General features: G+C 47.9%; 1 protein-coding gene across 1 annotated transcript in view; it reads left to right on the forward strand.

Moving 5' to 3' along the window:
- The window catches only part of LOC143783345 (uncharacterized), a 72,334-nt gene that overhangs the window by 26,216 nt on the left and 20,708 nt on the right, over window positions 1-25,410 (forward strand). Inside the window, exons 3-6 of the mRNA XM_077271749.1 lie at window positions 14,664-14,818; window positions 15,073-15,355; window positions 15,750-15,904; window positions 24,234-24,516. Of these exons, the coding sequence (XP_077127864.1) occupies window positions 14,664-14,818; window positions 15,073-15,355; window positions 15,750-15,904; window positions 24,234-24,516 (876 nt within the window). The remainder of the gene's footprint in view (window positions 1-14,663; window positions 14,819-15,072; window positions 15,356-15,749; window positions 15,905-24,233; window positions 24,517-25,410) is intronic.

The following is a 25,410-nucleotide window of genomic DNA, read 5'->3' on the forward strand; positions in this document are numbered from 1 at the left end:
AGAGCTGTCACACAGACCGCTCTCCAGCGACCAACGATGCCGAGGTCCCTGGGTAACCAGGGTAAACATCGGGTTGCTAAGCGCAGGGCCGCGCTTAGTAACCCGATGTTTACCCTGGTTACCAGAGTAAAATGTAAAAAAAACAAACAGTACATACTTACATGCGTCCCCCGGCGTCCGCTTCCTGCAATGACTGAGCGCCGGCAGTAGCAGGGCACAGCGGTGACGTCACCGCTGTGCTGTGGTTTCACTTTCACTTTGCGGCGCTCAGTCAGTGTGGGAAGCGGACGCCGGGGGACGCATGTGAGTATGTGCTGTTTGTTTTTTTTACATTTTACGCTGGTAACCAGGGTAAACATCGGGTTACTAAGCGCGGCCCTGCGCTTAGTAACCCGATATTTACCCTGGTTACCAGTGTAAAACATCGCTGGTATCGTTGCTTTTGCTGTCAAACACAACGATACACGGCGATCGGACGACCAAATAAAGTTCTGAACTTTATTCAGCGACCAGCGACATCACAGCAGGATCCTGATCGCTGCTGCGTGTCAAACTAAACGATATCGCTAGCGAGGACGCTGCAACGTCACGGATCGCTAGCGATATCGTTTAGTGTGACGGTACCTTTACTCAGTGGTCTTCCTCAGCCACCCACACAGATGGACATAAATTATTATTATTATTATTATCGTTATTATTATTATTTATATAGCACCATTAATTCCATGGTGCTGTACATGTGAAAAGGGGGTTACATACAGAGTTATAGATATCGTTAACAGTAAACAAATTTACAATGACAGACTGGTACAGAGGGGAGAGGATAAATTGGATCTTATCTTCTTATCTAACCTCACAACCTCCCTTCTTCCTCTATCTGACCACCATCTACTAACGTTCTCATCCCTGTCCTCCTCACCTATCACCCATGTCCAGCAACTACTGCACCCCTGTAGAAACCACACACTTCTAGACACTCACAGACTTAATGACTCTACAGTATTATACCACTCCGTAACCGTCTCCTAGTCTGCTCAGTCTTCAAAAGTTATTGGAGTTCCATGACTTGATGAAAGTTAAACAGTCTACACTTTCAGAGGACAGGTGCATGTGCTTATCCGTCAGAGCGCTGAAGACACGCTGACTGCCAGGCATGATTGAACCTCCACCGCGTGACAGGCAAGCTCAGACCACAGTCACATTTTTGAAGACCGTAAAGTAAAAGGGCCCAAATCCCCCCTGAAGGCATTGATATTGAGCTCGAGATACTCCTACACCATCCTCTCCAGTCGTTCACAACGTGTCCGACTTGTACTCTGTTCTTCTGCTTCGCGGGCTGATATAAAAAATGTGTGAAACGACGCACAAAAATTGTTTCTGCCACTTACGCTGCTGCTAATGTTTTGTGTTGACGACTCAATGTTCCCGTGGTTGAACATCCATAACTGCAATGCACGCTGTGTGCCTGACTGCTGTCTTGGGTAAAATCACTCTTAAGTTTTTCTACAAGCTTGCTTCGATACTCCAGCATGCATGAGTCTGTTTCCAGGAGGGAAGCATCTGGCAAAAAGTACTCTTGTACCATGTTCCTAACAGAGTGGAAACCCAGTAGTCAGCACTATTTATGGAGGTATGTTGGGTAGCCAGACCCACCCATCTCTCATAACTACCCACAACAGTTCCTTTAAGCTGGAGTTCCTCGCCATAGTCTGGATGGTAACAGAACTGTTCAAGCACTACCTGGCTTCAGCAACAATCCGTTGACTCACCTGGAAATGGCAAAACTAGGTGCATTGGAGCAGCAATGGATGGCCCGGTTGTCCAACTACGAGTTTACCATCAAGTACCGTGCGGGGCACAAGAATGCAAATGTGATGCACTGTCCAGGATGCCCCTTTTACCAGAAGTGGGAGAAGATCCGGAAGCACTCGAAGCCCCGAGGTGGCCCAATACTCCCATTATGTGAAGAACAAGTGTAATGACAGGCGAGAAGCCACACTGAACACCATGGATGGGCAGAGACGCAGGATAGCGATCCAGCAGTCCGTCTTGTAAAAGAGCTGCTGACACAAGCCAAATCACACCCTGGTCCAGATGCTCCACAAGAGACCCAACAGTTGTGGAAGGAGAAGGGCAAACTGTTTATCTACGATGTAAGCTGTGTCGGAGGAATGTCAACCCATGCACTCACAAGCTGGTCTGGTTGGTGTTAGTCCCAAAGCGGGATGGGCTAGTGGTCTTGGAAGCATACCACAATGGAGCAGGACACTTTGGATGGAAGAAGTTTGAGGTTCTACTTTGTGAGAGATTCTACTGGATTAGCATGAGAAGAACCATTGAAAAGTGGTGCCGAGAGGGTGGCCCATGCAACCTGCGCAGAAAGGACCATGACAGCCAAAGGGCACCCTTACAGCCCATAGTCACGAAACAGCCACTGGAATTGGTAGCCTTAGACCATGTGAAGTTGGCCCCAAGCAGGACAGGCTATGTCTATGCTTTGACCATAGTGGATCATTACTCAAGATTCCTGGTAGTTGTGCCTGTCAAGGATCAAACAGCAAACACTGCATCCAAGGCATTCCAACAACACTTTTGTTGACCACATGGTTACCCTGAAAATGATACTCACTGACTGAGGCCCATCCTTTGAGGCGGAAGTATTCCAGGAGTTCTGTAACCTGTACTGATGCAAGAAGATCAGGACAACGCCATATCATCCATAGACAAATGGCATGTGTGAGAAGATGAACCAGGTGGTAATTGACCTGTTGAAAACCTTGCCCCTGGAAGAGAGAAACCTGTGGCCAGAAAAGTTGGTGGACTTGGTAGATGTGTACAATAATATCCCGGTGAATTCCACCAACTGCACTCCAGCCTACCTAATGAGATGAAAACCTAGCAAATTGCCTGTTGACCTTGATATGGGAGTCCTAACACCAGAAACAACATCACCAGATGTAGATTGGGATACGAAGCGGCAGCAGAAATACCGTCAAGTGCAAGAATGCGTGGAAAGAAGTTTGTCCCAGGCAAGACAGAGGCAGGAAAGAAACTATAACCAGAATGCCTCTGCAATTCCCTTGTCACCAGGTGAACAAGTTCTAAACAGATAAAGAAGAATGCACAAACTTGATATTATGTTGGAGGCAGAACCATACACCATCTTACTGTCAAACTTTGATAACACCAAGGTGTGTCTCATAAGCAAAGATGGAGGAGAAACATCAACTGTGGTATCAAAAGATCATCTTAAGATGTACTGTGACCAACTAAGAGACAAGGAGAAAGACCAAGATAGCCCTCAACCCACAGAAGAGAAGGAAAGGAGAATCTATACCATTCTTGGAGACTTTCCCCAGTCATGGACTCAAGTAAATCAGGCCATAGTGGTGCCCATTTTGAGCTTTCCCCAGTTGGAAGTACAAGAAGGAGATGTGAATCGAAATCAATCAGAACCAGAAGAGACTCTACACCAGCAGGCTCAAGCAAAAGACGTCACACCAGCAGAGGAGCAAGAGAATCAACCCTCTGCTTTCAGTGAATCTGTCATGCCCACAGTGAGCAGAAGTACTCGTAGGGGATCAGGTACACCAGTGTTACATAGAATCACCAGTAGCATAGCCATAAGTGAGCACACAACACCAGTGATAGCAAGCCTAGTGAATCTGGTCATATCACCCTCAGTGCCTGTGCTGCGTAGATCTACCCGTAGTACCAGAGGTCAGATCCCAGCCGGCTACATGCACTAAGATGTGAGATGTCAATAATTGTCGTTATGTGTTTAAAAAATGTTGGATTTTGCTTAAATGAACAACAGGGTAATGGACAGTAAATTACCTAAAAATTTTCCTTGTAAATAGTTCGTACCTCTTAAAGTGCACCTTACTGATTTTACCACGCACTGGCAGCGTGAGTAGAACCTTCTTTGTTTCAAAAGACCAGAACAAAAACCGTTTGGCGTGGCCGAAGAAAGGTCTGGATGTTTACGCCTTGCAGCTCGCCCAACACCTACGATGAGGGTTTAGAACGGGTCCTCCACTTCATTACAGTTGGTGAACAAGGACACCCTGATATAAGATGCTAAAATGTTCGTACTTTTGTAAATAATGTTTTGTAATTTTCAAGGAAAGAAACCTCTCATAAAGAGATGAAAAAGTTTATTTAGCCTGTTGAAATGCATTTAAAAAAGTTTGCACTTCCTAACCTGATATTGTGTTTTCCCAGTCTCTGAGAACTGGTTTTAACCGGGGGGGGGGGGGGGGGATGTAGCACTGCAGGAGTTCGGGTACAACAATGGTATTGCCTTCCTCTCGGGGAGGGTGATGCCATGCCTGGAAGCGAGGAAGATCCATTTGACAGGTAGCACATACATGCAACATATTCTGACTCCAGGCCACAAGGAGAAGCTCTAGACCCGGTTTCGGGGAACTTCCTTATATATGTTCTGGCTTGGAGAAGGTAGTTTAGTCTGTAGAGAATGTAAAGGAGGAAGGAGCACAGGAAAAGTGAGGAGCTGGAGGGGAGCTGCGACTGGACTCCCTCCACGCTGAAGCACAGGAACCGGACACCGGGAGTCCGAGACTGTGTGGGACTGTATGCCCCACAGCAGAAACCGGAGGGCAGGAGATTAAAAGTAGCTTGTCCACAATTACACCCGAAAGGCACAGCAGCATATAGAGCCCAGAGTCACCGCAGTAGGGACACCTGTAAAAAGGCTCGCAATGCCTGCCATGCGGGTACTGTCCTAGGACAGAGAGAGAGAGGACCTTGTGAGAATCCTCAAGCAGCAAGGGATGCACACTACAGCGCAGAAAGGAAGGCTCCCAATCCCCTCTGGCTAATTGGATTCCTAATAGTTTCCATGCTGTCAGGACCTCACCATCACCTGTGATCCGTACCCTGGACTGTGGCTGTATACCACCAGTAAAAGGTAAAGAGACTGCAACCTTGTGTCCTCTAATTCTTTCTGGCACTACACCATCTGTCATCTTTATCCACTACACCCTGGGAATCAAGCTTCACCTGTGGGAAGCCATACCATCCCTGCTGCAGTCCCAACATTCCCAGTGGTCCCCTTTAAGCAGCATTGGTCACCACTGATCGAATACCATATGTGGCGTCCTGAACATTCTTTATTCAAAACAACCCCTTTAAAGACTTTCCCTTTAACTTGGATGCCCAGAGCCATGGACCGGGTCACTGCCACCGTGACTACCCCTTTAACAACTACCGGACCCGGTACCAAGTACCCCTAGGTCCTGGTGGGCAATCCAGCAGAAGAGTGCAGAGATCCTTCATCTGTGCCCACTCCGCAGGCGTGGTAAGAACCACGCTCGTACTGCATTAGTACAAGCTATGGAAAAGAACATACTGCACCAGGGCTTGTTGCTGCTGCCACAGTCGCTGCAACATGTGCAGAGTGGATTTCCAATGTGTCCGCACATCATATATGAACTTGTTAACCGGTAGCCCGAAAGACCTCTGTAGCGATGTAGTGCGATGACCTGCAGGATGAGGATGACGGAAGTGAGCACACAGTGACTGTGCTTTATTTAGCAGCCCATCCGGGCCAGGAGAGTGGTGGAGAAATTGCTGTACCACCAGGTTGAGTACATGAGCCATGCAAGGCACATGTGTGAGGTTGACCCAGCCAAGGGCCGCAGTGAGGTTTACACTGTTATCACACATGGCCTTCCCTGCCTCCAGGTTCAGTGGAGGCAGCCAGTGCTCAAACTTGGCCTGTATAGCTGTCCACAACTCTTGAGCTGTGTTGTTACTGCAATCTCAAAGGTATATTAATCTTAACACGGCCTAATTGCGGTGAGCCCTGGCTGTGCAGTACGGAGGTGGAGGGGATTCTCTCTGCACTGTTGGAATGTTGGAATGCGTGTCTCATTAAGGCAGAGGTTGAGGGCACAGGTGGAGGCCCTAGAGGAGATAGAGGAGGCAGAAGCAGTGGAGTAAGTGTTAGATACAGAGGTTTGTCCCCCAAACCTTGGGGATACCAAGATTTGCTGTCTAGTGACACCTTGGTGTCTAGTGGTTTAATTCACTATCCCTTGGTGTGTAGTGATTTAGGTCAACAAACCTTGTTGTCTAGTAGTTTAGTTCTCCATGTTATGATGTGTAATGGTTTAGTTCTCCTTCGCCAGGTGCCCTGCAAGCCTTGGGGATTCCAAGACTTGTGGAGCAGCCACTTCCCCACCTGCCTCCACAGCCACCAGAGTCACCCAGTGCACAGTCATCGAGATGTAATGTGCAGCGCCCCAGAGTCCTGGTCGTTGCAGTACTGATGCTCCGCCGCTAAGGGGGGCTATGGTACGTCTGATGGCACTGAAGGAGTTCACCTGATCAGGTATCACAGACACCAATACACTTCACAGTCTGGCCCCTAGGGGGAGCTAAGGGTGCTATGTATTAGGCCACTCCTCACAGTCTGGTAAAACTGGGGGTTGGATAGGAAGTTAGACAGAAAGCTGACTGGGTTGGAACCAGGCAACATCTTGTGGCAGAGGGTGTTGCAGGGGAAGATTCAGAGGGGTCCCTGTCAGGGGTGGGATCCTGACAGAGGCCTAGCGAACGGAGAGAACGTTACGGGACCGCGCCTGCACGAGATAGCGGCGGTGCCCCAAGAAAGGACAAGAAGCGAGGTTTATTGTGCTGAGTGAGAAATGAGATCAACGCAACAAGGAGAAACACCAGTAGGAGTCGTGCTGTAAGACGAGGCAACATCCTACTGAGGCGCGCAGCCGGTGGCCGGAACGCCGAGGAAGTATAGAGCTCCAGGCCTAACTTCAAACCTACGGCAGGACAGTCAGTTATAGGCGGGCTGTCTCACCCAATTCACCTAAGAAGACATAGGGGGGGCAACAACAGGAGAGGGGCGACACTAGAGTCCAGGAAGAGCTCCGAGCCTCCCCGTCATACGGGTGCGTCCTAGCCATAGCATCTGGGGGGACGAAGCAGAACATCATAATCGAGTTGTGAGGGAACTTAAGAAACAGACACAACAGTTGTGGGGACTATCCCGTAAGCACAGCAGGGGAGGACCACAACACACAAGCGCTAGAAGGTAGGCACAGATTTCCACCTGCAAAGGGAACTCTGGAGGTGCCATCGGACTGGCCGGACTTGCGCAGCCCGGTGAACCGTATTCCGGACTGAGGATCCTGAAGCCTTCAGTAAAGAGGTAAAGAGACTGCAACCTGGTGTCCTCGTTATTTACTGCGACCAGCACCGCACCACAACATCACCACCACGCACCACCTTTCACTGGACGCCCCTCAGCAGGGCCACGGACCGGGTCTAGCCACCGTGACAACCCCAGAACAGAAATATTGAAGAAAGGAGCAGCTTCTGGGGCCGCGTCAGTGCTTGGTGGCGCTACATCGACGACATTTTCTGTGTGTGGGAGGGGTCTCATGATGAGCTCTCCAGTTTCTTGGTAGAACTTAATAATGTACATCCGGAACTGAGATTCACCATGACACATTCGGTGGATCGTTTACAGTTCTTGGATACGATGGTGTACAAACAAGGTGACATGTTGTATACTGATTTGTTTACGAAAGTTACTGACAAGAATAGCCTTTTGTACTATGACAGCTACCATCCAAGGAAGATGATGGACTCGCTCCCGTGGAGTCAGTTGGTCCGTGTACGTAGGATAGTTTCCGACATTGACACACGTGATGTAAGGTTGGAGGAGATGTGTGAAAAATTTGTCCATAGGGGCTATCCTAGAAGGAAGGTGATTCACCAAAAAGAGAAGGTAACGGGGTTACCAGATGGTGATTTGATAGTACACAGATCTAAGGTGAAACAGAAACGCATACCATTCGTTTCAACGTATTGCCCAGCTAGCAATGGGATTGCCAATATCCTCAAAAAACATTGGGGAATATTGGGCAATATTGAACAAGGGTTTGCCCCTTATACAGGACTTCAGTTCGCGTCCCATTCTTTCATATAGACGGGGCCGCAATCTGAAGGACCGATTAGTTAAATCGGATGTCGGGACAGGCAAGGTTGCCCTCCAGAGGACTTTATGTCCACCACGGATGGGCAACTTTCCCTGTTTAAGTTGTTCATGCTGCAGTAATATGCTAAAAGGGGATAGCTTCAGTCATCCCCAGACTGGAAAGAGGTTTTCTATTAAAGAACGTTACACGTGCTCTTCTAAATTTGTGATCTATTTAATAGTATGTCCATGTGGTCTCATGTATGTTGGTGAGACCACGATGGAGATAAGAGCACGTGTGAATAAACATAAAAGTACCATCAGGACGAAAATGCTCGATTTGCCAATTCCTAAACACTTTCATGAATGTAGGCACTCTATTAATCAATTAAGGTTTAGGGTTATCGATGGGGTCCCTGTATTGAGGAGGGGGGGAGATAGGGTACAAAAATTGAAACAAAAAGAATTAAGGTGGATCTCCACTTTGGAGACTTTGCAACCAAAGGGGTTGAATATAGAATACAACCTCCAAGTGTGTTTACCCTGAAGCCCCTCCCCTATGCAGGGCTGGAATCCCTCTTTTGTGTTGTTGTACATATTATTTGTTTGATACTGTATACCATGTATTTATGCTCTTTTTCTTTCTTTTTTCTTTTTTTATTTTCTTGTTTTTAGTCCATTACGGGATTTGACACCCAGGGACATCAGGAGGATACAAGGAATATGTATATTTGGATCATGTCCACTGTCTGACCATGATGAGCTCTATGCTGTATTTCCTCCTTTCTCCTTGCCTGCCAAATCGCTGTGCGGCTGTACTTTTATATGTATTTTCATTTTTACACCGTTACCCACTCTATGGTTTGGTAGCCATGGATATGGCTGGTCCTCTCTCTCTCCCCGAGAACACGGGCTCAGCGCGGCCGGTGAGTGGCAGGGGGTGTGGCTGGGTGCGTTCTGCTCCAGCGCCTCCCTGCCTCATGCGTGCTGCGTCAGGGATCAGGTGTCTCGGGTGCGAGTGTTCGGCTCCTTGCCGCTGTGCGCGTGCGCGGAGGTTTCCACCCACGTTGCGGTCATGTGACCAGTGACGTGGGCGACCCTGTGCGCATGCGCCGGTGTCCTGTAACCGATGGACTCCAGGAATGGATAGTGTGAGGTTAGTGTGGCGCGCACATCATTGGCAATGGTGATTGGAGAGTTCTTATGCATATATAATGGGGATCACTATGACAACCATGTAGCCAAGAGGCGATTGGTGGATTCCTCTCTGTGTGATGTCTTTTTTAGTTCTATCTTTATGTATTTCGTTTAGTTTTTATATGATATTTGGCTTTTTGGTACGTTGAACTGCCGCTATGATACTGATTTTTAATGAATGTATATACTGTGTGTTATCTGATATATGTATTAAAGGCCGCCCTTATGTGGTGATTGGCCCAGATTTGGGCTCCACACTATTTAAGATGGCCACTGATGTTTTATTGTATGCTTGACAAAGGCTGGTTGCCGGCCGAAACGTTGCATCTTGTAATGGCAGAATAAAGACTTTGTATTTTTTCACCTGGATACGGATGCTGCTCCTTTCTTCAATATTTCTGTGAGTATTGGTCCAGTTGGATTCATGGACTGTGGAGCGTGCACCGTGAACACCTGAGTGCTGTTGGTTAATTACCTTTTGTATGCTAACCCCAGAACAGAGACTCAGAGGCCCGGTACCGGGTACTCCTCGGCCCTGCGGCAGTGGGGGCGCTCCAACTTGGCGTCACGAACAGGATCCTACTTAAGCCTGAAGAATCGGGTCATGTGTGCCTTGGAACTGTGATTTATTGTGCTTGGACTGTGACTTATTGCAAAGATTGTGTACCACCACTTGCCGCCAAAGGTTCCCGCCAAAATCGCCGCCATTGCAGCGCCACAGGGAGCGCAGAGGAAGAAGAAGGGCGTACCATGGGAGGAGATTACCAAAGCGGCGCCAGAAGCGGCGACCGCCCCCTCCGACTATTGCTGCGAGATGACGACCTGCCCAGCAGCAGAGGAGAACCGCCCCCTGATTTGCAACAGCGGGAACGAGGTGAAGAGGGAGCTGTACCTTGGAGAAATGGCGGAGCCAGGTGTATGCTTTGCCGCCGAATGCCGGACAGCGATGATGATCAGCAAGTGCCCGAGCGATGGCGAAGTGATCCCGGCTTGCCCTCACCCACCAGAGGCGGACCCGCGTCCACCGCAGCGGAGGGATCTGAACTCCTTGGAGCCTCCGGCAGAGGAGCTGAGCCTACCTATCCCAACCACGGAGCCGGCGGGTGCGGAGCCATGGAGAGCGGAACCACATCAAGAGGCCACCTTGGAGGAGCCGCAGTCCGGGCTGCAGCCGATTCCAGTGTCCTTGTCAGCGGAGCGGATCGACATCGGTGGAATCACATCAGGCGCAGGTATGGAAGACGCACCTGCTCCCCTGACCGATCCTGCTCCCCTGACCGATTCCGCTCCCGCGACCGCTCCTCACCCCAGCAATGACCGTTTCCTCTCGGCGGGGCTGGTGGTGTTACCCCCCGACGCGATGGGGAAGCTGGTACCTCCGCTACCGACCAAGATGGGGGAACCCATAGATGTGAGCTCAGAAGGGGTGATCCTCCAGTGGGACACCCCCTGGATTGGGCCGGACGGAGCTCGGGAGGAAGGCCTCACCCTTGCTGTGCTCACTTGGGAACAATATAAATAATGCCTGATCTTACATTGGAAAAACCGAAAAGGGACAGAACAAACTGATGCGCCAAGGGTACGACATCCAAAGCCTGCGCGCGGCGGGAAAGACATGGTAAAGCGGGGAACTGTGCTGGCCTTTCACCCAAAGCGGGGTTGGGGCTCCATACAGGAACCGGGACTACCGACTGACGTCTTCGTTACCAGTTACAACGTGAAGACTCCCTGCTGCAACCAATATGGTGACCCACTATTGCAAAGGGGGGATCAGGTGACCTACACCCACCACCGGAGTGCACAAGGATGGTGCGCTCGGAACGTCCAACGATGTGGGCCTGAGGGGGTGTCACCTGTTGCCTCGACCATGATTGAACCGGACTTGACAGATCTTACTACTATAGCCACCGTACGCCTTGTTGCAGCTACTGAGCTGGCAGCTAGGGTTAGCCTTCGAAGCCAGACACCGGGTGACCTGATTGCACCCGAGAGACCAACCAGTGACACTGACACCACATCGGCCGGGGACCAGGAGCCGAAGCCTGTACGGTCAGGAGGTGTCCACTATCGGCTGATGTCTTGCAACTTGCTATGAAGCTCTAGATGCCCTATGGACTGTAAATAGTTAACTGTTTGTTTCCCTGCTTGCTGCTAGTACCCGTCTAGGGTTAACTCTTAAAGGGATCCCTTTGTTTACCCGGGATCCCTTCCTCTGTGTTTTTGCTTTTGTTTCCTGTTTTATCATTATTGAAAGAACTGCTGGATCATGAACACTGCATGATTACAAACTCCTTGTAAATAGTTTGCACCTTCTTAAAGGTGCTCTCTACTGGTTTTACAAAAAGAAAGGACTCTTTGCGAAGAAACTGTTCCTGGAAACAGCACCGGAGTCCTTACTGCAAACAGACTTGCAGCTTGAGAAGTTGCACTACCTCATAGAGACTTGGTTCCTTCTTAAAGGGAATGTTCACATGTTGCACTTACGAATAGTGTTGCCTTAAGATAGTTAAATGGTAATGATGTCTTGTAAGAAGAAGTAATGATGCCAATATGTAAGAGTTATATGTAGCTAACTAGTTAATTGCGAGAAATGTTTAATAATGTTGCTAGAAGAACGAGGACAGAAAGTGAACCCGTACGGGGTTAGTCAGTGAGTCCTCCTAGGAGCCATACAGAGATGGCTCAGTGATCTTGAACTAAGAGATGGATGATACATTCTATACTGTGTATAGTAGCAGAAAGGCAGTAGGCCCGGGTGGAAAGGGGCGGTCCTGTAACAGAACGAGAGGCAGTAGGCCTGGGGCAGATAGACAGGCGGTCCTGCAGATGTAAAGATGGAGAATGAAGAAAAGTTGATTACCCTTATAGTGTTTTATAAGAAGGTCTTTAGTGGATTCAGTGTGTACGTCCTTAAAGGCAATGTTAAATTATTGTTCAGAAATTTGCACTTAGTAGAATACCCGGTTGGGTAAAAGAAGTTCTTTATAGTATGTTATTTAAAAGTATTTAACCATGTTTGTAACGTTCAAGTGTCCTCACCTCGCATAAAGGGAAGCTCTGTTAAAAGTTTACTTGTTATTGCATTTCAAAAATTGTATGTCTTTTTGCTGACATGTATTGTTGTTTTCTTCCCAGTCCAGGAGTACTGGATTTAACCGGGGGGGAGTGCAGCGCCCCAGAGTCCTGGTCGTTGCAGTACTGATGCTCCGCCACTAAGGGGGGCTATGGTACGTCTGATGGCACTGAAGGAGTTCACCTGATCAGGTATCACAGACACCAATACACTTCACAGTCTGGCCCCTAGGGGGAGCTAAGGGTGCTATGTATTAGGCCACTCCTCACAGTCTGGTAAAACTGGGGGTTGGATAGGAAGTTAGACAGAAAGCTGACTGGGTTGGAACCAGGCAACATCTTGTGGCAGAGGGTGTTGCAGGGGAAGATTCAGAGGGGTCCCTGTCAGGGGTGGGATCCTGACAGAGGCCTAGCGAACGGAGAGAACGTTACGGGACCGCGCCTGCACGAGATAGCGGCGGTGCCCCAAGAAAGGACAAGAAGCGAGGTTTATTGTGCTGAGTGAGAAATGAGATCAACGCAACAAGGAGAAACACCAGTAGGAGTCGTGCTGTAAGACGAGGCAACATCCTACTGAGGCGCGCAGCCGGTGGCCGGAACGCCGAGGAAGTATAGAGCTCCAGGCCTAACTTCAAACCTACGGCAGGACAGTCAGTTATAGGCGGGCTGTCTCACCCAATTCACCTAAGAAGACATAGGGGGGCAACAACAGGAGAGGGGTGACACTAGAGTCCAGGAAGAGCTCCGAGCCTCCCCGTCATACGGGTGCGTCCTAGCCATAGCATCTGGGGGGACGAAGCAGAACATCATAATCGAGTTGTGAGGGAACTTAAGAAACAGACACAACAGTTGTGGGGACTATCCCGTAAGCACAGCAGGGGAGGACCACAACACACAAGCGCTAGAAGGTAGGCACAGATTTCCACCTGCAAAGGGAACTCTGGAGGTGCCATCGGACCGGCCGGACTTGCGCAGCCCGGTGAACCGTATTCCGGACTGAGGATCCTGAAGCCTTCAGTAAAGAGGTAAAGAGACTGCAACCTGGTGTCCTCGTTATTTACTGCGACCAGCACCGCACCACAACATCACCACCACGCACCACCTTTCACTGGACGCCCCTCAGCAGGGCCACGGACCGGGTCTAGCCACCATGACAACCCCAGAACAGAGACTCAGAGGCCTGGTACCGGGTACTCCTCGGCCCTGCGGCAGTGGGGGCGCTCCATAATGCCCCTGTCCATGTTGCTCCTCCAGGTGTCAGTGGTGAAATGCAGCCTGGTAGACATGAATTTTTTCAAGAAACTGGTGATGCTGTCTGTGACATGCTGGTGTCACGCATTCACAGCTTTCTTAGAGAACTAATGGCGACTGGGCAGCTAGTACTGGGGGACTGCAATGGCCATCAGCTTTTGGAAAGCATCTGTATACATCAGGCGAAAAAGCAGCATTTCCTTGGACAACAGATTGGAGTTGGTGAAATGCAAGCTCTTAGCTTTGACATATATAGGAGGAAACAATCTTTTATGTGACCACAACTGCGGGACTGAAGGCTGGCTGCTGTGCTGGAAGAGAGTAAATTAGGGTGAACACGACAAACTGCTGGAGTGTGAATGAGGTGCAGGCGGAGATGTTATCGTGGATTGAGAAATATGTGATATGCTCGGTGTATGAGATCGTTAGAAAACAGGAGGCACGTCCACTTCTGCAACTGCTGGTGGGCTCTCACTAACCCCAACTGTAGCGGTTAAACAAGTGGAGGCTCTGTGGCCGGAGACATGTGTGAGAAGACTGGCCACGTTGATGGAGGAAGAAGCAGCAGATGCGGTTGATGGGGCAGCCGGTAGTTGGTGAGGCCCACTAGGCTGCATTTTAGCGCAGTAAGATTACTAGACTTATGCATGATGATCACACATGTGCTTGTTGACGCTTATAGTAGTCAAATTATTGGAATTTTTGCCTCCTACTGAGTCTTATTTTTCAAAATTGACAGATAACCTGAGTTGAGTCATCCTTTGCGGTCTAAAAAAAGCACAAACTAGGCAACTCTTGCCGCCCCTGCGAAATGCAGACCCGCCACTGCTACTTGCCACAGCCAGAGTTGGGGCTGAGGATGCAGTGTGTGTCGTGGTTGCATCACTCCATGTCTGAACAGAAAGCCACAACATAACCTTATGGTTTTCTCCACCTCCTCTGTTGAGCTACTCAGCTGCATGCCTCTGGGTTCACAACAAGTGGGATCTACGACCTCATCATCATTCTCTATGTTCTCCCATGATCTAATGAGTTGGTGTGAGCTGCTGTAGTAGATGCTCACCACTTTTATTTGTGGAATTTGCCATTTTTCTGGTTTTATTTAACTACTTGAACTAAGCACGATAAGTGTGGTGGAAAGTGCAGTTAATTATCACAATCTTTTGCTGGTTTTCTCCTCCAGGTGCGGCAGAGTAACAAATATTACCTCTGCCACCTTGTCCTTCTGCTGTAATGGGATGGAAGGCTGGTTCGTCAGTGTGGTGATCCCTGGACGCTCAGAGAACCTGTCGGTGTGTGAGGTTGAGGTTTATGGAGATCTGGTCTCTACACCAACAGGTCAGAATTTTGTATTAAAATAGTAACTAATAATACTGTTATTATTTAACTTACTTCGGCTTGCTCTCGAGCCACGACATCTTGATGGCTGAACAATCTGTAGGAAGATCGATCTTGTGCAAGCCTAGATTAGTCCACCAGGGCCATCTCCGAAGTTATCTTGATTGTATTAAGCCATTCGATTGCTGGTCTTCCTCTTCGCCTCATATTTATGCCTCACTCAACTGAAAGCTCTTCTGGTTTTATTTCTTCAGGCTCCAATATAGTAAAATATGGAGAAGCCTCCCAGGTGTCTGTTTATCCGCATAAGATAATGGGATACGCCATAAAGGCAATAGATGGTGGTAAACACACAAATTTCTACAACGGCTCCTGCACTCTCACTAACCGGGCGAAAAATCCTTGGTGGAAGCTGAACCTCAAGCAGACCTACAAGATATCAAATGTCATCCTGACAAACAGGATGGACTCTTATGAGAGACGCCTGCTTGGAGCTGAGGTCCGAATTGGGAATTCTCCCGACAACAAAAACCCAATGTAAGTTTTTAGGTGCAAATAATTCACTTTCCACTGTCGTACATAAAACAACCACAGTCTCAATGTGTGTATTTCCAAGGTGTCCTCTGCATTCTTGTTTTGTGTTTCTCCAGAAAGTCATCACTTGTTTCCCTACAATTTCTCATCATACATTTCTCCAGAATCTGCTATCTTCTGTTTCTCCTCAATGTCTCATCTTGTGTTTCTGCGGGACTCCTCCAGGACATGTGTCCACATTCCTGAGCTGCAATATGTCCACTATGTTGGGGCATTGGGTGTTTTACATTTGTTAATGTAATTGGCATTTTTAGGGGGTTAATATTAAAATTTGACCTAATGGAACCTTGGAATCTGCAGTTGATCATCACAAGGCTTTGCTGGTTTTCTCTTCCAGGTGTGGCAGAGTCACGAATGTTACCTCTGCCACCTTGTCCTTCTACTGTAACGGGATGGAGGGTCAGTATATCAGCGTGGTGATCCCAGGATGCTCCGAGTACCTGACACTGTGCGAGGTCGAGGTTTATGGAGACCTGGTCTGCACCCCAACAGGTCTGAATTTTGTATTAAAATAGTATATATTATTACTATTATTATTTAACGGCCTCCGGCTTGATCTCGAGACATAGCATCTTGATGGCTGATCAATCTGTAGGAACATCCATCTTGTGCAAGCATAGGTAGGTCCACCAGGGCCTTCTCTGGCAATATCTTGATTCTCTCAAGTCATCGGGTTGCTGGTCTTCCTCTTCTCCTTGTTCTTTCTATTCTTCCAACCATGATGTCCTTCTCTAGTGATTGATCTCTTCGTATGATGTGTCCACACAAGGCAAGTCTTAGCTTAGTGAGCCTTGCTTCCAGTGACATATCTGGCGTGATTTGTTCTTCTTGTCATTATTATTATTATTATACATTTATATAGCACCATTTATTCCATGGCGCTTTACATGTGAAAGAAGCAAATATAGACAATCACAATAAACATGAGCAATGCAAGGCAAACACAAGTACAGAAGGAGAGAGGACCCTGCCCGCACGGTCTCATTGTCTACAGGGGATGGGTGAGGATACTCTAGGAGAGGGTAGAGCTGGTCATGTGGTGGTTCAGCAGACTAAGGATCACTGCAGGTTGTAGGCTTGTTGGAAGAGGTGGGTCTTCAGGTTCTTTTTGAAGGTTTCTACGGTAGGCGAGAGTCTGATGTGATGGGGTAGAGAGTTCCAGAGTAGGGGGGAAGCACGGGAGAAGTCTTGGATGCAGTTGTGGGAAGAAGAGATAAGAGGGGAGTAGAGAAGGAGATCTTGAGAGGATCAAAGGTCGTGTGTAGGTAAGTAAAGGTAGACCAGGTCACAGATGTATGAAGGAGACAGGTTGTTGATGGCTTTGCTTGTCATAGTTAGGGTTTTGAACTGGAGGCTCGGGACAATAGGAAGCCAGTGAAGGCCTTGGCAGAGAGGAGAGGCTGGGGAATGACGGGGAGACAGGTGGATTAGAGGGGCAGCGGAGTGTAGGATGGATTGGAGTGGTGCTAGAGGGGAGGCCAGAGAGTAGGAGGTTGCAGTAATCACAGCGGGAGATGATAAGGGCATGCACTAGCGGTTTTTGTGGTTTCATTGTCGAGGAATGCGCAGATCCGGGAAATATTTTTGAGTTTGAGTTGTCAGGAAGAGTCAAGGGCTTGGATATGGGGCTTGAAAGAGAGGGCAGTGTCGATGATCACTGTTATGATCTGGTGGCATAGGAGCAGCATGAGACGTACTCTGGAGAAGGTGGTACCTGTACTGACCGCGGACCCTGAACTTAACACCACAACTAGAAGTAGCCGTGGGATGTTCCTGACACTCCCTAGACACCTCGTCACAGCCGGAGGACTAAATACCCCTAGAGAAAGAAATGGAAAAACTAACTTGCCTCAGAGAAAATCCCCAAAGGATAGACAGCCCCCTACAAATATTGACGGTGAGAGGAGAGGGAATTAACATGCACAGACTGAAATCAGGATTTAGCAAAGGAGGCCATTCTAGCTAGATAGAAAGGATAGGACAGAGTACTATGCGGTCAGTATTAAAATACTAGAAAATATCCACCACAGAGAATACAAATCTCCACATCTAACTAAAGATATAGAGGGTATATCTGCATCTCCAGAGATACCAGCTTGGATGAGCAAGTCCTTATACTGACCAAGCTGGACAGGACTAAACATAGAAATGCACTGAATTATAAGGCCCACAGCATGTGGACTGCAAAAACAAAGCCAGAACTTATCTTTGTTGCAATGAACAGCAAGCAGGAGAGACCAGGAGAGATGTGTATCCTCCAAGAACAATGGACAACTGGCACTGACTAAAGGGTGAAACAAAACTAAATAGCCCAGTGGATTGCATTAAGTGGACCCACCTGATGACATGCTGTGATTAAAGACAGCAGCGCTACCACTTATAACCACCGGAGGGAGCCCAAGAGCAGAATTCACAACAGTACCCCCCCTTGAGGAGGGGTCACTGAACCCTCACCAGAGCCCCCAGGCCGATCAGGATGAGCCAAATGAAAAGCACGAACCAAATCGTCAGCATGAACATCGGAGGCAACAACCCAAGAGTTATCCTCCTGGCCATAACCCTTCCATTTGACAAGATACTGAAGCCTCCGCCTCGGAAAACGAGAATCCAAAATCTTCTCAACCACATACTCCAACTCCCCATCAATCAACACCGGGGCAGGAGGATCAACAGAGGGGACAACGGGCACCACATATTTCCGCAACAAAGATCTATGAAAAACATTATGGATGGAAAAAGAGGCTGGAAGGGCCAAACGAAAAGACACAGGATTAATAATCTCAGAAATCCTATAAGGGCCAATAAACCGAGGCTTGAACTTAGGGGAAGAAACCTTAATAGGAACATGACGGGAAGACAACCAGACCAAATCCCCAACCCAAAGCCGGGAACCAACACACCGACGACGGTTAGCAAAACGCTGAGCCTCCTCCTGAGACAACACCAAATTGTCCACCACATGAGCCCAAATTTGCTGCAACCTGTCAACCACAGAATCCACCCCAGGACAATCAGAAGGCTCAACCTGCCCTGAAGAAAAACGAGGATGAAAACCAGAATTGCAAAAGAAGGGCGAAACCAAGGTAGCAGAACTAGCCCGATTATTAAGGGCAAACTCGGCCAATGGCAAGAAAGCCACCCAATCATCCTGATCAGCAGACACAAAGCATCTCAAATAATGTTTCCAAAGTCTGTTTAGTTCGCTCGGTCTGGCCATTTGTCTGAGGATGAATTGCGGAAGAAAAAGACAAATCAATGCCCAGCTTAGCACAAAAGGCCCGCCAAAACCTAGAAACAAACTGGGAACCTCTATCGGACACAATATTCTCCGGAATGCCATGCAAACGAACCACATGCTGAAAAAACAACGGAACCAAATCAGAAGAGGAAGGCAATTTAGGCAAAGGTACCAAATGAACCATCTTAGAAAATCGGTCACAAACCACCCAGATAACCGACATCCTCTGGGACACCGGAAGATCTGAAATAAAATCCATAGAAATATGCGTCCAAGGCCTCTCAGGGACCGGCAAAGGCAAAAGCAACCCACTGGCGTGGGAACAGCAAGGCTTAGCCCGCGCACAAGTCCCACAGGACTGCACAAAAGAACGCACATCCCGTGACAAAGAAGGCCACCAAAAAGACCTACCAACCAAATCTCTGGTGCCAAAAATCCCAGGATGGCCAGCCAACACAGAACAATGAACCTCAGAAATCACTTTACTAGTCCATTTATCAGGAACAAACAGTTTCCCCACTGGACAGCAGTCCAGTTTATCAGCCTGAAATTCCTGAAGAACCCGTCGTAAATCGTTGGAGATGGCAGAAAGAATCACCCCTTCCTTCAGAATACCGACCGGCTCAAGGACCGCAGGAGAATCAGGCAAAAAGCTCCTAGAGAGGGCATCCGCCTTAACATTCTTAGAACCTGGAAGATACGAGACCACAAAATCAAAACGGGAGAAAAACAGGGACCATCGAGCTTGTCTAGGATTCAGCCGTTTGGCAGACTCGAGGTAAATCAGATTCTTATGATCGGTCAAGACCACAATATGGTGCTTGGCCCCCTCAAGCCAATGTCGCCACTCCTCAAATGCCCACTTCATAGCCAACAACTCACGATTGCTGACATCATAATTGCGTTCTGCAGGCGAAAACTTTCGAGAAAAGAAGGCACACGGTTTCATCAAGGAACCATCAGAATTCCTCTGAGACAAAACGGCCCCTGCCCCAATCTCAGAAGCGTCAACCTCAACCTGAAATGGAAGAGAAACATTCGGCTGACGCAACACAGGGGCAGAAGTAAATCAGCGTTTAAGCTCCTGAAAGGCAGAAACCGCCGCAGAGGACCAATTCGTCACATCAGCGCCCTTCTTCGTCAAATCGGTCAGGGGTTTAACCACACTGGAGAAGTTGGCAATGAAACGGCGATAAAAATTAGCAAAGCCCAAAAATTTCTAAAGGCTCTTCATGGATGTGGGCTGAATCCAATCATGAATGGCCTGAACCTTAACTGGATCCATTCCTATAGATGATGGAGAAAAAATGAAGCCCAAAAAAGAAACCTTCTGCACTCCAAAGAGGCACTTAGACCCCTTCACAAATAAAGCATTATCATGAAGGATCTGAAATACCATCCTGACCTGTTTCACATGAGACTCCCAATCATCGGAAACAATCGAAATATCATCCAAATAAACAATCATGAATTTATCAAGATAACTCCGAAAGATATCATGCATGAAGGACTGAAAAACAGATGGAGCATTAGAGAGCCCGAATGGCATCACAAGGTATTCAAAATGGCCTTCGGGCGTATTAAACGCAGTTTTCCATTCGTCACCCTGCTTAATACGAACAAGATTATATGCCCCTCGAAGGTCAATCCTAGTAAACCAACTAGCCCCCTTAATCCTAGCAAACAAATCAGAAAGCAAAGGCAAAGGGTATTGGAATTTGACCGTGATCTTATTCAAGAGGCGATAATCAATACAGGGTCTCAAGGAGCCATCCTTCTTGGCAACAAAAAAAAAACCTGCTCCCAAAGGTGAAGAAGATGGCCGAATATGCCCCTTCTCCAAAGACTCCTTAACATAGCTCCACATGGCGGCATGTTCTGGCACAGACAGGTTGAAAAGTCAGCCTTTAGGGAACTGACAACCTGGAACCAAGTCAATAGCACAATCACAGTCCCTATGCGGTGGAAGGGAACTGGATTTGGGTTCATCGAATACATCCTGGAAATCTGACAAAAACTCAGGAATTTCAGAAGAAGGGGAAGAGGAAATTGACATCAAAGGAATGTCACCATGAACCCCCTGACAACCCCAACTAGTCACAGACATAGATTTCCAATCTAACACCGGATTATGTACCTGTAACCATGGGAAACCCAGCACAATAGCATCATGCAAATTCTGCAACACCAGAAAGCGACAATCTTCCTAATGGGCTGGCGCCATGCACATGGTCAGCTGTGTCCAAAACTGAGGTTTATTTTTAGCCAACGGTGTAGCATCAATATCCCTCAAAGGAATAGGGTTCTGCAATGGCTGCAAGGGGAAACCACAACGTTTGGCAAATTCTAAGTCCATTAAGTTCAAAGCGGCACCTGAATCCACAAATGCCATGACAGAAAATGACGATAATGAGCAGATCAGGGTCACAGATAACAGAAATTTAGGTTGTACAGTACTGATAGTAACGGAACTAGCGATTCTCTTTGTACGCTTAGGGCAATCAGAAATACCATGAGTAGAATCGCCGCAGTAAAAACACAACCTATTCTGACGTCTGAATCCTTGTCGTTCAGCTCTAGACACAATCCTATCACACTGCATAGACTCAGTACTACGCTCGGAAGATAACACCATAGTGTGCTCAACTCTGCGTTTGTGCAAGCGCCGATCAATCTGAATGGCCAGAGACATAGAATCACTCAGACCAGCAGGCGTGGGGAACCCCACCATAACATCTTTAACGGATTCAGAAAGACCCTTTCTGAAAATTGCTGCCAAGGCATCCTCATTCCATTTAGTCAGCACAGACCATTTTCTAAATTTCTCGCAATAAGATTCTGCCGCTTCTTGACCCTGACACAGGGCCAACAAGGTCTTCTCAGCATGATCCACCGAATTAGGTTCATCGTACAATAACCCTAGTGCCTGAAAAAAGGTGTCTACATTAAGCAAAGCCGGATTCCCAGATTCCAGGGAAAATGCCCAATCCTGAGGATCACCGCGCAGCAGAGAAATGACAATTTTAACCTGCTGTATGGGATCACCAGAGGAACATGGTTTCAGAGCAAAAAACAGTTTACAGTTATTTTTAAAGCTCAAAAATTTGGACCTGTCCCCAAAAAAACAAATCAGGAGTTGGAATTCTAGGCTCTAAAACCGGAGTCTGAACGATATACTCGGAAATACCCTGTACTCTAGCAGCAAGCTGATCCACACGAGAAGCCAATTCCTGAACATCCATGCCAGCGCCAAACTCCTGAGCCACCCAGAGGTAAAGAGGGAAAAAAAAGACACAACAGACTACAGAAAAAAAAATGGCTCAGCACTTTCCTTCCCTTCTTTTGAGAAGCAATTAACTCATTGTGGGCCAGTTGTACTGTTATGATCTGGTGGCCTAGGAGCAGCATGAGACGTACTCTGGAGAAGGTGGTACCTGTACTGACCGCGGACCCTGAACTTAACACCGCAACTAGAAGGAGCCGTGGGATGTTCCTGACACTCCCTAGACACCTCGTCACAGCCAGAGGACTAAATACCCCTAGAGAAAGAAACGGAAAAACTATCTCTCCTCAGAGAAAATCCCCAAAGGATAGACAGCCCCCCACAAATATTGACGGTGAGAGGAGAGGGAATTAACATACACAGACTGAAATCAGGATTTAGCAAAGGAGGCCATTCTAGCTAGATAGAAAGGATAGGACAGAGTACTATGCGGTCAGTATTAAAATACTAGAAAATATCCACCACAGAGAATACAAAATCTCCACATCTAACTAAAGATATAGAGGGTATATCTGCATCTCCAGAGATACCAGCTTGGATGAGCAAGTCCTTATACTGACCAAGCTGGACAGGACTAAACATAGAAATGCACTGAATTATAAGGCCCACAGCATGTGGACTGCAAAAACAAAGCCAGAACTTATCTTTGTTGTAATGAACAGCAAGCAGGAGAGACCAGGAGAGATGTGAATCCTCCAGGAACAATGGGCAACTGGCACTGACTAAAGGGTGAAACAAAACTAAATAGCCCAGTGGATTGCATTAAGTGGACCCACCTGATGACATGCTGTGATTGAAGACAGCAGCGCTACCACTTATAACCACCGGAGGGAGCCCAAGAGCAGAATTCACAACAGATCACCCCGAGGCACCAAGCATGCGGGACTGGGGAAAGTGAGCAGCCATTGACATTGATGGATAGGTCTCATGGAGGGGTAGAGGGAGATGAGGAAAGATGATGATTTCTGTTTTGTCCATGTTCAGTTTTAGAAAGTGAGCATAAAATAAAGCTGAAATAGCAGACAGACATTGTGGGATTTTGGTCAGTAAGGACGTGAGGTTGGGTCCACATAGGAAGATCTGCGTGTCTTCGGCATAAAGATGATACTGCAAACTGTGGGATTCGGTGAGCTGTGCCAGGCTGAGGGTGTAGATGGAGAAGAGTAGGGGCCCTAGGACTGAGCCTTGGGGAACACCGACGGACAGGGGGCGAGGTGAGGAGGTGGTGTGGGAGAGGTAGACACTGAATATTCTGTCTGTTAGATATGACGACATCCAGGATAGGGCCAAGTCTGTGATGCCAAGATATGACAGAATCTGTAGCAGGAGGTAATGGTCAACAGTGTCGAAGGCAGAAGACAGGTCCAGGAGAAGGACGAAAGAGTAGTGTCGCTTGCTCTTGGCGGTTAGTAGGTCATTGGTTACTTTAGTTAGGGCAGTTTCAGTTGAATGATGTGGTCGGAAGCCAGATTGTAACCGGTCAAAGAGGGAGCAGGAGGAGAGGTAGGAGGACAGTTCAAGATGGACATGCTGTTCCAGTAGTTTTGAGGCATAAAGAAGAAGAGATATTGGGTGATAGATAGACACAGAGGATGGGTCGAGGGAGGGCTTTTTGAGGATGGGTGTGATCTTGGCATGCTTGAAGGATCAGGGGAAGACACCAGTTGTGAGTGAGAGGTTGAAGAGGTGTGTTAGGGTTGGGATGAAGACTGTGGCGAGGCTATTGATGAGGTGGGATGGGAGCCGGTCAAGAGTGCAAGTGGTGAGATGTGATCTTGACAGAAGGGTGGAGAGCTGATCTTCTGTCAGGGTGGAGAAGCTGGTTTTGGAGGAACAGGGTTAAGCAGCTAAGAGGGGCATTGTGGGCTGAGGGCCAAAACTTTCACATATCGTATTAATCTTCAGCTTAAAGAAAGTGGCAAAGTCTTCAGCAGAAATGAGAGGAGAGGGGGGAGGTGCCGGAGGATGGAATAGAGAACTGAAAGTGTTGAAAAGCTAATTAGGGTTGTGAGCAGGGAGGATATGAGAGATGAGAGGTAAGTTTATTTTGCGGCAGTGAGTGTGGACTTGAAGCTGGCGAGGGACTGCTTGTATGCGATGAAGTGCTCGGTAGAGTGGGATCGCTTCCATCTGAAAGGGAATATGTTTTATGTTAAAACTACTGCAGCATTTTACATCAATGTCTCAGCTCATTTGCCTTCTCAAAATATTTTGGATTTAAAAGAAAAATTGGAAAATAAGGGACGTCAGGATATTTATGCCTCACTCAACTGAAAGCTCTTCTGGTTTTATTTCCTTAGGCCCCAATATAGCAAAATATGGACAAGCTTCCCAGGTGTCTGTTTTTCGGCATAAGATAATGGGATACGCCATAAAGGCCATAGATGGTGGTAAAGCCACAAGTTTCTACAGCGGCACCTGCACTTACACAAACCTAGCGAAAGATCCTTGGTGGAAACTGGACCTCAAGCACACCTACAAGATATCAAATGTCATCCTGACAAACAGGATGGACTGTTGTAAGAGACGTCTGCTTGGAGCCGAGGTCCGAATTGGGAATTCTCCCAACAACAACAACCCGGTGTAAGTTGTGTTTAGGTGCTAATAATTCACTTTCCACTGTCATACATAAAACAACCACACAGTCTCATTGTGTGTATTTCCAAGGTGTCCTCTGCATTCTTGTTTTGTGTTTCTCCAGAAAGTCGTCATTTGTTTCCCTATAATTTCTCATCTTACATTTCTCCAGAATCTGCCATCTTTTGTTTCTCCACAATGTCTCATCTTGTGTTTCTGTGTGTCACGGGGGTACTGGGTAGACTAAGGCTGGTTACCCGGGCCCCTGCGATATCCCTCAGGCTAGGGAAAACCCTGTCTGTCCCTCTCCCAGAATTTACACTAATGGTGTGCTTGTCTGGGCCACCAGGTCTGACCCTGACTCCTGTTTCAGCCTTATGCTGAAACCTCCACCCGCCACCCAGTGATTAGACCACACACCAACCCCCACAGAAAGCACAGACAGGGAAAACTAAAAACGCACCACGCCTCAGACACACAGGAAAACACTATAATGTGCACAGGGCAAAACAAATACAAATATAGGAAGGAGAAATATGACAAAGGATAATACACCACCAGATACGATATTTCTTCTCCTAGACCACCACTCCAGACCGGAATCACCAGGCACGAGGCACAAGTTAAAATCGGCGATGCCCAAAGTCCCGCAGAACTATTTAAAGGCAGTGGGCATGACCCAGCCTCCAACCCGAGTACCAGCTAGAGTAACCCTAGACAACCTAGATAAAATCTAGCCAGTGCCACTGAGCGTATAGTGGACGAATGCGGAATTACTGCTGTCTGTCGGACACCCTAGAGTAAATAGTATCCGACATGACAGTACCCCGCCTTCTACGAGGGACCACAGGGCCCTCACGACTTATAGGACCCGGCTTGTCCGGATGGCGGCGGTGAAAC

The sequence above is a fragment of the Ranitomeya variabilis genome, chromosome 6, assembly GCF_051348905.1.
Source record: "Ranitomeya variabilis isolate aRanVar5 chromosome 6, aRanVar5.hap1, whole genome shotgun sequence".
Lineage (NCBI taxonomy): Eukaryota > Metazoa > Chordata > Amphibia > Anura > Dendrobatidae > Ranitomeya > Ranitomeya variabilis.